This window comes from Narcine bancroftii, chromosome 4 (genome assembly GCF_036971445.1).
Source record: "Narcine bancroftii isolate sNarBan1 chromosome 4, sNarBan1.hap1, whole genome shotgun sequence".
In the NCBI taxonomy this organism is placed as follows: domain Eukaryota; kingdom Metazoa; phylum Chordata; class Chondrichthyes; order Torpediniformes; family Narcinidae; genus Narcine; species Narcine bancroftii.
This window is the reverse complement of record NC_091472.1, coordinates 67,061,994-67,076,539: the sequence shown is the minus strand read 5'-3', so window position 1 is coordinate 67,076,539 and position 14,546 is coordinate 67,061,994. Positions and strand designations below refer to the sequence as shown.

General features: G+C 43.7%; 1 protein-coding gene across 3 annotated transcripts in view; it reads left to right on the top strand.

The window, feature by feature from the left end:
- Window positions 1-14,546, top strand: part of fancl (FA complementation group L) — an 82,172-nt gene that overhangs the window by 21,084 nt on the left and 46,542 nt on the right. For all 3 annotated transcript variants that reach the window (XR_011355772.1, XM_069931504.1, XM_069931505.1), the window contains exon 4: window positions 13,074-13,132. Coding sequence is in view for 2 of the 3 variants with exons in the window: in XM_069931504.1 (XP_069787605.1) it covers window positions 13,074-13,132 (59 nt within the window). In the remaining variant the exon portion in view is untranslated. The remainder of the gene's footprint in view (window positions 1-13,073; window positions 13,133-14,546) is intronic.

The window sequence follows — 14,546 nt, the reverse complement described above, 5'->3', positions numbered from 1 at the left end:
AATGACTGCTGTCTACAGAAGACTTCATGAACAAAAATAGAGGCTACACAGCAAGATGCAAACCATGGCAAAGGTGGTCTGCTTTGGATATTGGGCAGTTCCTTTACGCCGCCACACTTTTCTCTTGCCATCACTTTGATACAGGTTCATTTTGGTCTCAACTGTCCTCAAGACCTTTTTCCAGAATTCTGCAGGCTCTTTTAAATATTTCTTAGCAAACTATAATCTGCCCATCTTTGCTGTGGCTAGTGGTTTTGTAGTGGCCTATGTGACGACAGTACCTTACGCAAGTGGCAATAAATGACACTGGAGTCAGTAGAGTCAGGGATCAGTAACTTTATTGTGCTTAACCACAGCTTTTATAGTTCCCACTGCACGTTTCACTCTAAGCCTTCTGGGATGCAGCAGTGAGTCACTTTCCAGTGTCGGGTGCCATAGAAAGCGCGGGCTCTTATTCACGCGATTTTCCTTATTGCTGGTGCCTGGCCTGCAACTGGAGGACTGGAACGTCGTTGGAGGCTATGCACTCTGGTAATGTGCTTGCTTGACTGTTGTGGCTGTGCGCGATTCTGCTGTATGTGTGGGGCTCCTGCTACACCCCCCCTCCCAGAATCGTGGCTGCCAGATGTAGGTCCGTGCTGGTGGTTCAGTCTGGGGCGTCCTCTGGGATATTTCAGAGGTGACGTGATTGGTCTTGAAAGGTCATTGTGTGCCGGTTTCAGTCGTTCAATTGTGAACATACACTCTTGGCCCCCTATGTCCAATGTAAATATACTCCTTCTCGCCTGATTACTCTGAAGGGCCCCTCATATGGGCATTGAAATGCTGAGCTTTTCTGACCTTTCTTAACCATTACAAATTCCGCAGTCAGTAGGTCGTGCGGCACCTGATGTTTGGAACTCTTGTGAAAAACCGTGGGATAGGTTTGTTTTGCCCTATTGCTCTCTCACAAGATGTAAAATATCCAAGTCAGCTGGCTGATTTATGTCAGTACTGAAATGTATGTCACCTAGAATGGATAGTGGAGTTCCAGAGATCATCTCAGCAGACGAAACTGGCAATCCTTCCTTTGGTGCCGAACGTATTCCCAATAACACCCACGGAAATTTGTCCATCCAATTCGGCCCCTGCAGTCTTGCCTTAAGTGCCGACTTTAAATGCCTATGGAACTGTTGATTGAGGATAATAGGCAGTTGTGTGGTGTAATTTACTTCCACAGAAGTTTGAAATCTGTGTCCACAGGTGGGAAGTAAACTGCGTACCTCTATTCGAAGTGAGTGAGTAGGTACACCAAATCGTGCAACCCAATTAAAAATAAAGGTCCGTGTACACTTCTCTGCGTTTGCTGCCTGCATAGGGACTGTCTCCGGCCAACGACTAAATTGGTCAATAACAGTAAATAAATCTCATCTCTTGACAGACTGGCAAAGGTCCAATTGCATCCACATGGACGTGCTGAAATTTTTCTCATCCACCGTTGAGAATCTTTCAGGCGGTACATGTGTGTGTCTGTGAATTTTAGCTTTTTTGGCACTGAAGGCAAGTCTTGGCCCACAGGGTGACAGCTCTCCTTAGACCGTGCCACACATAATAATTTGACACTAGTTTAACGGAAGATCTAATTGAAGGATGCAAAAGATTATGGATATCATCGAAGATCTTCCTGTGCCAACTAACCGGTAGAATGGGTCTGGGGTATCCTGTGGAAATGTCGCAAAGGAGTATGGGACCGCTTGCCTCAGTAGAGATTTCCTCAACCTGGAGACTTGTAATGGCAGTTTTGTAGGTTTGTACCTCCTCATCCCGCTGCTAGTCTTCCACCAACTGTGCTGTGTTGATTCCACCCTGGACTGCAGATACGGTTGGTCCCAATAGAGCATCTGCCACTGGATTGGAAAAACAGGCAACATATCGAATGTCAGTCATGAACTCAGAGATGAATGACAATTGGCATTGCTGCTTCACGACCACGGGTCAGAAATTATATTCGTGGCCTGCACGAGAGGTTTATGATCAGTAAAGGCCGTAAACACTCGACCCTCCAGCATGTATCTGAAATGACGCACCGCCAAATACAATGACAGCAATTCTCAGTCGAATGTGCTAAATCTCATCTCTGTAGGTCGAAGATGTCTGCTATAAAATGCAAGGGGCATCCATTGTCCTTTTACGTGTTGTTGCAACACTACACCAATTGCATGGTCAGATGTGACTGTAGTTAGCGAAAGGGGCGCTTCGTGATCTGGGTGGGCAAGACGCCGCAGATGCCAAAGAATCCTTGGTTTCTTCAAAAGCCATCTCTGCCTCCTCATCGCAATGCAATATATTTGATCTTTTTCTATTTAATAGGTCAAACAGTGGGCGCATCATGGCTGCCGCTCCGCTAATAAAACGATGGTTAAAAGGTAACCACCCCTATAAATCATTGCAAATCCTTCCGAGTAAGAGGCCAGGGAAACTTGCGCATGGCAATCTCTTTGTATGGCAATAGTATAGTTCCATTACGAGAAATCCTGAGGCCGAGAAAATCAATTGCAGCTGTACCGAATTGACATTTTGCGGGGTTGACTGAAAGGCCAAAATCCTGTAATCTAGCAAACAGGAGATGGAGGTGTCGTTTATGCGATTCCTCATCTGGGCTCGCTAGGAGATGTCATCCAAATATACAAAGGTTCCTTCTAAGTCTCTAATGACAATGTCCATCAATCTTTGAAACGTCTGGGGTGTGTTCTTCAGACCAAATGGCATTCTGATAAATTCAAAGAGACCAAAGGGGCTTATGATAGCCATCTTTGGAACATCCACAGGGTGAACTGGAATCTGATAATATCCCTTCACTAAATCTAGTTTGGAAAATATAGTAGCGTCAGCCAACCGTGCTGAGAAATCTTGAATATGAGGGATTGGATAGCGGTCGGGGACGGTTATATCGTTCAACCGCCTGTAGTCCCCACATGGCCGCCAACCACCGCAATTTTTAGGCACCATGTGAAGGGGTGAAGTCCATGGACGTTTGGACCTGCATACCACCCCTAATTCTTCCATTACCGTGAACTCTGCTCTTGCAATTGAAAGCTTGTCTTTTGGAAGCCTACGAGCCCTACTATAAACAGGTGGACCAGTTCTATCATTATGATGATATACACCGTGCCACGGCTTATTATCCTGAAAATTAGTCGTCAACAGTCCCGGGTACTCATTAAGTATCGAGGCGTATGCATTCTGCTGAATCGCCTGAACTCTTACCGGTTGGAAAGAACGATGCATTCTCATAAGGGGAAAACTTTGGAAGATAGCCGTGTTTATCAGACGGCATTTATGTATATCCACCAGGAGACCATGCTCTCTCAAAAAATCCACGCCTAACAGGGGAAAACTTCTGAGGCCACCACGCATTGTTAGTAGAATACCGCTGAACCCGTATGTATTGTTACCTTACTCATTCCGAAAGTAGGAATCGTGGTACCATTAATAGCTGAAAGCAGTGGAGTACGTGCACCTTGTGCCAACTCAAACTGTATCGGAGGAACAATATTGAACTTAGCTCTCGTATCTATCAAGTAATCTACCCCCTAAATCACGTCATGTAAATAAATTAGACCTTGTTCTGTGCCAACCGCCAAAGCCACTAACGGCGGTTGGCGGGTCCATTTCCCGGACGTGGTAGTGGACCTGGGTAAGTGCAAGAACTCATATCTATAGGCAGAGCGACCCCCATCGGCGATGACAAAAACATTATCCAGAACTCTTGTTTCCTTGATCAGGACGTGGTCGCTGTACTACCGCACATGCCGGAGGGCTTGGTATTTCGGGGGGCTCGAACAACTCACCCGCACAGATGGGCTGCATCTGCAATCTGGCACATGCACTGGTAATTTCGATTAAAAACAGTGCCTCGAAAATAAAACAATTTGTATGGCCTGCAGCTAGTGATACCAGCTCTTGCATTAACTGGGATGGACTATGGTCCCCCAGTTCTTGCGTATTCAAAATTCTTATAGCCCGTTCATGACGAGAGAGCTCAAATGTTTTCAACAGAAAGTCCCGGAATCTAGTGTACTTTTGGTCCACCGGCGGGTTATTGATAAATGAACTCACCCTTGTTGCGGTCGTAATATCTAATGCACTTACAACATGTCAATATCTTGTGTCTTAGATGTAACGTTCCGAAGCATAAATTGCGTTTCGGCCAGCTGCAGCCAGCTACGTAGCTGATCCAACCAGAATGGAGGCAGGCGAACTGCTACTGCATTAACCACCACAGGTGCTGCCGTCAGCAAGGCCGTGTCGACCTCCACCTTTGAAGTCGACGGTTGCTCGTCCGTGTCAGTGAGGTGGGACTCCGTGTAGCTGAGGCCTGTCGGGGTCACCAAAATATGTAGTGACCTATCTGACGACAGTACCTTACGCTAGTGGCAATAAATGACACGAGTCAGTAGAGTCAGGAATCAGTAACTTTATTGTGCTTAACCACAGCTTTTATAGTTCCCACTGCAAGTTTCACGCGAAGCCTTCTGGGATGCGATAGTGAAGTCACTTTCCAGCCTCAGGTGTCGGGTGCCATAAAAAGCGCGGGCTCTTATTCACACGCTTTTCCTAATTGCTGGTGCCTGACCTGCAGCTGGAGGACTGGGATGTCATTGGAGGCGATGCGCTCTGGTAATGTGCTTGCTTAACTGTTATGGCTATGCGCAATTCTGCTGCATGCGTGGGGCTCCCGCTACAGTTTGCATCTTGCCGTGTCACCTCTATATTTCTGTTTGTGAAGTCTTCTGCAGACAGTTGTCATTGATGTATCCACACCAGCATCATGAAGAGTATTTATTATCTTTCGGACATAACTTTGGGTATGTTTCTTAATTATGATGAGAATTCTTCTGTCATCAGCGGTGGAGATCTTCCTTGGAATATCAGTCCCTTTGCTATTACTGAGCTCATCAGAATACTCTTTCTTAATCATGTTCCAAAGGTTGAATACAGAGGTTAGACTGCAAGTTGCAAACCACCAGTTAGCCACAGCAAGGATGGGCAGATTATAGTTTGCCAAGAAGTATTTAAATGAGCCTGCAGAATTCTGAGACAAAGATGTACCAGCATTAAAGTGATGGCAAGAGCAAAGTGTGGAGATGTGAAGGTCCAAAGCACACCATTTTTGCTACGGTTTGCATCTTGTTGTGTAGCCTCTATTTCTGTTCAAGAAATCTTCTGCGGACACTAATTGTTCACAGCTCCTTTTCTTTTTCTTCTTTGGCTTGGCTTCGCGGACGAAGATTTATGGAGGGGGTAAAAGTCCACGTCAGCTGCAGGCTCGTTTGTGGCTGACAAGTCCGATGCGGGACAGGCAGACACGGTTGCAGCGGCTGCAGGGGAAAATTGGTTGGTTGGGGTTGGGTGTTGGGTTTTTCCTCCTTTGCCTTTTGTCAGTGAGGTGGGCTCTGCGGTCTTCTTCAAAGGAGGTTGCTGCCCGCCAAACTGTGAGGCGCCAAGATGCACGGTTTGAGGCGATTCAGCCCACTGGCGGTGGTCAATGTGGCAGGCACCAAGAGATTTCTTTAGGCAGTCCTTGTACCTTTTCTTTGGTGCACCTCTGTCACGGTGGCCAGTGGAGAGCTCGCCATATAACACGATCTTGGGAAGGCGATGGTCCTCCATTCTGGAGAGGTGACCCACCCAGCGCAGCTGGATCTTCAGCAGCGTGGACTCGATGCTGTCGACCTCTGCCATCTCGAGTACTTCGACGTTAGGGATGAAAGCGCTCCAATGGATGTTGAGGATGGAGCGGAGACAACGCTGGTGGAAGCGTTCTAGGAGCCGTAGGTGATGCCAGTAGAGGACCCATGATTCGGAGCCGAACAGGAGTGTGGGTATGACAACGGCTCTGTATACGCTTATCTTTGTGAGGTTTTTCAGTTGGTTGTTTTTCCAGACTCTTTTGTGTAGTCTTCCAAAGGCGCTATTTGCCTTGGCGAGTCTGTTGTCTATCTCATTGTCGATCCTTGCATCTGATGAAATGGTGCAGCCGAGATAGGTAAACTGGTTGACCGTTTTGAGTTTTGTGTGCCCGATGGAGATGTGGGGGGGCTGGTAGTCATGGTGGGGAGCTGGCTGATGGAGGACCTCAGTTTTCTTCAGGCTGACTTCCAGGCCAAACATTTTGGCAGTTTCCGCAAAGCAGGACGTCAAGCGCTGAAGAGCTGGCTCTGAATGGGCAACTAAAGCGGCATCGTCTGCGAAGAGTAGTTCACGGACAAGTTTCTCTTGTGTCTTGGTGTGAGCTTGCAGGCGCCTCAGATTGAAGAGACTGCCATCCGTGCGGTACCGGATGTAAACAGCGTCTTCATTGTTGGGGTCTTTCATGGCTTGGTTCAGCATCATGCTGAAGAAGATTGAAAAGAGGGTTGGTGCGAGAACACAGCCTTGCTTCACGCCATTGTTAATGGAGAAGGGTTCAGAGAGCTCATTGCTGTATCTGACCCGACCTTGTTGGTTTTCGTGCAGTTGGATAATCATGTTGAGGAACTTTGGGGGACATCCGATGCGCTCTAGTATTTGCCAAAGCCCTTTCCTGCTCACGGTGTCGAAGGCTTTGGTGAGGTCAACAAAGGTGATGTAGAGTCCTTTGTTTTCTTCTCTGCACTTTTCTTGGAGCTGTCTGAGGGCAAAGACCATATCAGTAGTTCCTCTGTTTGCGCAAAAGCCGCACTGTGATTCTGGGAGAATATTCTCGGCGACACTAGGTATTATTCTATTTAGTAGAATCCTAGCGAAGATTTTGCCTGCAATGGAGAGCAGCGTGATTCCCCTGTAGTTTGATCAGTCTGATTTCTCGCCTTTGTTTTTGTACAGGGTGATGATGGTGGCATCACGAAGATCCTGAGGCAGTTTTCCTTGGTCCCAACAAAGCTTGAAAAACTCATGCAGTTTGGCATGCAGAGTTTTGCCGCCAGCCTTCCAGACCTCTGGGGGGATTCCATCCATACCTGCTGCTTTGCCACTTTTCAGTTGTTCGATTGCCTTATATGTCTCATCCAGGACAGCTCCTTTTACACTGGAACTTTATCCCAATAATTAACTGGCAATGTGAACGCTAGTGAATCAGTATGCAGGCATCTGATCACCCTGGGGATGGACTGCTTAGGTAGGGTGTATCATCCCCTGGGCGACCTGATGTCTGCGAGCCGATTAGCCCAGTGTGAAAGGATATGGGCCATTCTGGGACAAATTGACCCATTGATGACGTTCTTGCTTGAGTGCAGGAACGTGAAGAAAACAAAAGATTAAAAAGCAGTTATAAGCTTTGTATTCAATTTACTAAATCCTGATCAATGTATTATGATCTTGTATTTAAACAAAACTAATCATGCCTAATTAAAACATAATTAAGCCTTATGTACAGCACAGTATGAGCCCTTCAGCCTATGTTGTTGTGCCGACCTACATAAACCTACTCCAGCATCAAAATCATAGAGGGAATAAAACACACAGTAATAAGAGAGTGGGAAAATAATAAAACATGGGCACACAATTTATAAAGGACTGTAGGAAAGTGGTAGCAGCAATAGAACTCATATGCTCACAATTTATAAAGGACCATGGGAGAGTGGTAGTGGCAATAAAACATACAATTTGTAGGAAGCGTGTGAAAGTTGCAGTGGGGATGAAATACACGGACATACAACAATCAAGGAGAGATAGATATGTCTAAGAGGGAGGGAGACAGAGACTACAGTGTGTCAAGGAACTAACCACCTTTTTAAACCGTGTGTGTGTGTGTGTCCCCCCTGTGTCCCAGTGTGGCTTGGCATAATGAAAGGGTTGTATGCACGGGACCACTCATGGAGGGGTTTTGCTGCCGCATGGAATTCTGGGAGGGCAGGTCCACTTTCGCTCAATGTGTCAGTCAGAACGTCTCCGTTCTGAATAGATAGGCGCTTTAACCAATTAGTTGAACAGTTAATTTCCAAGTTAGCCAGTGTGAAAAGGGCTAACATCTGCCTCCTAAAGAGAGTTTCTGATCCATTGGGGATTTTTCTTCATTATGATGAGAATTCTTCTGTCACCTGCAGTGGAGGTCTTCTTTGGAATACCAGACCCTTGGCGATTACTGAGCTCACCAGAATGTTCTTTCTTCTTCATGATGTTCCAAACAGTTGATTTTGGAAATCCTAAGGTTAGGATAATGTCTCTGTCTGTTTTATTGTTTTTTCAGCCTCATAATGGCTTTTTTTTTACATTCACTGGCACAACTCTGGTCCTCATGTTGAAAAATGGCAACAGCAGACTCCAAAGGTGATCGAAAGCTTAGAAGCAAACCTTGCTCTCTTCAACCTGCACCAATGAAGCAATTAAACATACTTGAGTACTCTCAAACACCTGTGAAGCCAAATATCCCAAACATTATGATGTCCTGAAATGAGTGGACTATGTATATAAAGTGGTGTAAATTCTACATGGTTAAACCAAAATGTATACAAATAAACCTGAATATGCACTTTAATTACATGTGAATTGTTTGATTACAAATTTAAAACTGGAGCACTGGGGCACAAAAGAAAGAAAAGTGCCTTTGTTTCAAACACTATGGAGGACACTGTAGATGTTAGCAGTCTTCGATTGTAGCATCTGAGAATGTTGTCGGATAGTAGGAAAGATATTGTTGGGACTTTGACAGACATTTTTAACTCGCTGTTAAGGATAGAAGTTTCACAGAATTGGATGATTACAAATGTGAAGCTGTTATTTAAAAAAAAGGGTCTTGAAAAATCCAGGAAACTATAGACCTGTGGGTCTGATGTCATTTGGAGGAAAATTAGTGAGGATTCTGACATTTCTGAGCATTTGGATGGCTGAAGAAAATTAAGAAGATGATTTGTGTGTGGGAAATTGTGTTTTATGAAGCTGATGAAAGTTTTTTTTTGAAGAGGTAACAGAGGGCAAATGAAGGCAAGGGATTTAATGTTATTGATGTGGATTTTAGTGAAGTGTTTGATAGGATCTCACACGATAGGTTGCTATGGAGGTTAGGAGGCCAATAGCCAAATAGATTTTTTTTTAAATTTTCTCTGTCATTGGAGTCGGTGAGTGGTTTTTGAGGTCACATTTTCAGACTGGAGAACTGTGACCAGTGGAGTGCCTCAGGGATTGATACTAGGGCCCTTGGTGGATATTATTTCTGGGACTGAACAGATTTGTCTTTAAATGAGTTTCCCATATTGCAATCTAGAAAACTTGTGCAGTAAATTTTCGAGTTTATTCATCATTCAATGGTTCAAGTACAACCTACCAAAATTGAGTTCACGGGTCCTCCATGTAAAACACACATACAGACGTAACACACATACAGACAAATGATCCATATGCACAGTGACTGTATACAAATATTAAAATAAATAATTATTATTGTTAAATAAATAGTAGAGTCACAGATGGTTTGTATGAGCAGTTCATCAGTCATTTAGCTATCTCATTGCCCATGGGAAGAAGTTGTTTCTTAGCTTAGTGGTTCTGGCTGTGATACTCTTGCATCATTTTCCTGACAGGAATATCTGGAAGAAGCATTGTGTGGAGTGGTAGGAGTCCTCACTAATTTTTTGCGAGCCCTCTAGACGATATTCCTGGTAAATCACATCAATGGTGTGGATGGATAGGTGGAGGGAGGGAGGGAGATCCCTACCGCTCTATTGGTTGACCTATGATATAATGCTCTGCAGCAACCCTACCACACTGTGATGTAGCCAACCAAGATGCTTTTAATAGAGCTCCTGTAGAAAGTTGACAGGATGGTGGCTGAAGCCTTGCCTGCCTCAGTCTTCTCAGGAAGTGCAGTCACTGTGGCACTTTCCTGACAAGTGGGGAGATGTGTGTCCAGGATTGGTCACTTAAGTGGACTCCAAAGAACTCTGTGCTCTCTACTTTGTCCACTACCAAGCTGTTAAATTACAGTGGAGGGTGATCGTCCCTGGTCTTCCTGAAGTCTACAATCGTCTCCTTTGTCTTGTCCATGTTGAGATTCAGGTCATTATTCTCACATTATTCCATGAGATTTTCAACCTCTTCTTTATATTTCAACTACTGATGAGCCCAACTACTGCTGAATCATCTGCAAACTTCATGTCTCTGTTGGACCTGGATCTAGTGTTGCATTTGTGGGTCAGTACCATGAACAAAAGCAGGCTGAGCACACAGCCATGATTTGCGCTAGTGCTCAGTGTGATGGTGTCCGACATGTACTGTACATGTCAATAAAGGAATCTTGAACGGGTGCCATGTTTTCCATAGAACCAGACAACACTGCAGCACAGAAACAGACCCTTTTGACCTTCTAGATTGTGCCAAACCATTTTTTTTTGCCTAATCCCACTGACCTGCACCCACTCCATAGATATCCATTCCTCTCCCATCCATGTACCTGTCCAAATTCTCTTGAATTTAAAAATGAGCCCGCATTCACCACTTTAGCTGTCAGCGCATTCCACTTGCCTAACACTCTGGGGAAGGAAGGCCCCCCCCCCACTCTAAACTTTTCCGCTTCCAGGCTCAGCCCATGTCCTTTTGTTTGTATCTCACCTATCTTTTGTGGGGAAAAAAGCCCATCTACATTTGCTCTGTCTATCCCCTCATAATTTTAAATAACTATCGATTCTCGCCTCATTCTTTTATGCTCCAGGGAATAAAGTCCTAATTGTTTAACTTTCCCTATAAACTCAGTTCCTGAAGTCCAAGTAACATTCGAGTAAATCTTCTCTGCACTCTTTCTATCTTATTCATCTCTCTCCTGTAGTTTGGTGACCAAAACTTCACACAATACTCCAAATTTGGCCTCACCATTGTCTTACACAATTTTACTATAACATCCCAACTCCGATACACAATACTTTGATTTATGAAGGCCAATACCCTCTGGTTTCTGGTGTCCAGCCAATATCGAATCTAGTTCACTACTTCACCATGAATACCAAGCGTCTGAACCTTCCTGACTAACCTCCCATGTGGGAACTTGTCAAAGGCCTTAATAAATTCCATGTAGACAAAATCCACAGAAACTTTACTGATAACCTCCTCGATAAACTCTACAAGATTGGTTAAACACAATCTACCATGCACAAAGCCATGTCGACTATCCCTAATAAATTTCTGGTCAAAATAATTGTATATCTAATCTCTCAGGGTAAGGGTTGCAATAATATACCTACTACTCACGTCAGGCTCTCCAGCCTATAATTTCTAAGGTTACTTTTGGAGCCTTTTTTTTAAACAACAGAACAATGTGAGCTACCCTTTAATCCTCCGGCGCCACAGCCGTGGCTAAGGACATTTTTAATATTTCTGCCAGAGCTTCCCTCAAGATCCAAGGAAATTTCTTGTCAAGTCCTGGTGATTTATCCACCCTTATTTGCTTTAAGACAGCAAGCACTTCTTTAATCTCTATAGGTTCCATAACCTTACTACTTGTTTTCCATACTTCCCATGACTCTGTGCGTGTTTCCTGAGTGAAAACTGATGAAAAAAATAAGATCTCCCCCATCTCTTTTGGCTCCATACAAAGCTGACCACTCTGATCTTCAAGGGGACCAATTTTGTTCCTTAATAGCCTTTTGCTCTTAGTATACCTGTAGAAAGCCTTAACATTTTCCTTCATATTGTCTGCCAAAGCAACCTCGTGTCTTTTAGCCTTACTGATTTCTTTCTTGCATTTTTTATGCACCTTAAGTATCTCATTTGCTCCATGTTGCCTATACCTGCTATATACCTCTCTCTTCTTCCAAACCAGATCCGTAATATCCCTCGAAAACCAATGTTCCATATGCCTGCTAACCTTGCCTTTAATCCTGACAAGAACATACAAACTCTACTCTCAAAATGTCACCTTTGATGGTCCTCCACTTTCCTTGCACATTCTTGTTGAAAGAAAACTTCTCCCAATCCATGCATTATAAATCCTTTTTCATTTACTCAAAATGAGCCTTTGTCCTATTTACAACCTCAACCTGAGGCCCAGACCTATCATTCTCCATAATTATCTTCAAAATAATGATATTAGGATTACTGGACCCAAAATGTTCACCTGCACACCCTTCTCTCATCTCTTCTGCCTCATTCCCTAATAGGAGATCTCTATATATTGATTTAGAAAATTTTCCTGAACACATTTGGCAAACTGTAAGCCACCATCCCTTTTACAGAATGGGAGTTCCAGTCAATATGTGGGAAAATTAAAATCTCCTGCTGACTCAACTTTGTTTCCTGCTGCTACCTGCTGTCTCTCTACAGATTTGGTCCTATAATTCTCATTGGCTATTGGGCAGTCTATAGCACAACCTCATGAGTATGGTCATACCTTTCCCATTCCTCAACTGTAGCTCAATTGATATCCAAATGCAATAATAATTTCAAAGGAGCTGTTTGTGCTAAAAATACTGGCCATGTGACTGCATCAGGTTCTGAAATCAGTACCAGCAAAAGTGACCACTCATTGGTATAGAAAAGAATTCTAGTTAAACTTGGTTAGTGATCTGTTGGTGATTTAGTGTTTTATTTTTTGAGTGAATAAGTGTTCATTTTAACTTCAATCTCTGTAACTGGAAATATTTTTTTTCTAATTTGTTATCATACTCTTCATAATTTTACATATCTGTCAGATTGCCTTTACTTTCATTGAAAGAATCTTTCATTGAAAGAATCCTTCATTCCTTGATCAAAACCAAAGCCCAGGTGCATATGTTTGATTACCATCCCAATGATCTAACAATATTCTTGTATCTCTGTATCTGGCCCTTGTAGAACTGTTACTGAATAGTTGTTATTGGTGTGGGAGCTGGAGCCATAGGTTAGTACCATGAGGAGTTGTGATGCTGCAAAGAGTGAGAAGTGCTGTTTGGGACTTGCAGTTATCCATCACCTTGTCATTTTTCAGTGGGAAAAAATGGTCCATCCTCTGAGAGTCTTTGTGTTATTCCAATAACTCTAGATTGAAACAAAAAAAAATCATAAACATCATATAATTATTGCTATTTACAAAACTGCAACTGGATTGGCATGGGTTGTGTAATAAATATACCTTTCTGTCTTCCTAGGACAAAGAATTTCGTGTGAGGATATTGTTACCTGGACAGCAAGATCTGAAACGTGCAAGGTATGGATTTTATTTGTAATTGTATCTCTTGTAATAATACTTGGCTGTGTAATCTTTGGGTCATCTAGTTACCTGAAGTTGAAGATATCGCATAGGTTTTAAGTTCTTAATGAAAATTGATACTTTGGTGCAATATTGAGGAAGTACTCCAATCTTAGGTTTCATCATCTAACTGGACAATATTCAGTAGTGTTCTTGCAATGGAGGGAGTGCAGAGGCGATTCACCAGGCTGATACCTGAAATGGCAGGAATGACTTATGAGGAAAGATTGCACAAATTGGGATTGTACTCCCTGGAGTTTAGAAGATTGAGAGGGGATCTCATAGAGACATATAAAATTCTGGCAGGACTGGACAGAATGGATGCAGATGGGATGTTTCCAATGATGGGAAAATCCAGAACCCGGGGCCACGGTTTGAGGATAATAGGCAAACCATTTAGGACCGAGATGAAGAATTTCTATACCCAGAAGGTGGTGAATCTGTGGAATTCATTGCCACAGAGGGCAGTGGAGGCAGGTTCATTAAATATATTTAAGAGGGAATTAGATATATTTCTTCAGTATAAGGGTATTAAAGGTTACGGAGAGAAGGCGGGGACGGGGTACTGAACTTTAAGATCAGCCATGATCTCGTTGAATGGCGGAGCAGGCTCGAAGGGTCGAATGACCTACTGCTCCTATCTTCTATGTTTCTATGAAAGAAAATCCTACATTTAATGAGATATCTTTCAGAACTATGGGCTGCTTCAAAGTAGTTTACAGTTGATCTTGCTATTTGGAGTATGGTTATCTGAAAAATTCCATCAGCCAATTTGTACACAAGATCTGGCAAATTACGAAATCTTTCACACTAATGTCAAAATGTCACTGCGCAGACCAATTGACAGAGGTCTTCACGGACATCTTCAACACCTCACTGCAGCAGTCCATCATTCCTTCAGTGTTCAAGACAGCCACCATCATCCCGGTATCTAAGAGTGGGACATAATAGACCTCAAAGACCATTGCCCTCTGGCACTGGCCTCCACCATTATAAAATGGTTTGAATATCTGGTAATGAACGCATCAAAGCACACCTCCCATGGATGGTGAATCCATTTCAATTTGCCTATAGAAGAAACTGTTCCTCAGACGATGCTAGTCTTTTTGCTTCACTCTGTCCTGACTCACCTGAAGAACAACACTTTGTATGCCAGGCTACTGTTCATTGACTTCAGTTTGGCATTTAATATGATCATTCCCCAGAAGCTGGTGGAGAAACTGTCCTCACTGGACCCAACATCCCTCTCTGTGACTGGATCCCAGACTTCCTAACGGGAAGACCGCAGTCTGTCTGGATCAATTGCAGAATATCGAGCATCGTCATGTTGAGCACTGGCATACGTTCAGGCTGTGTGTTTTGCCCGCTCCTG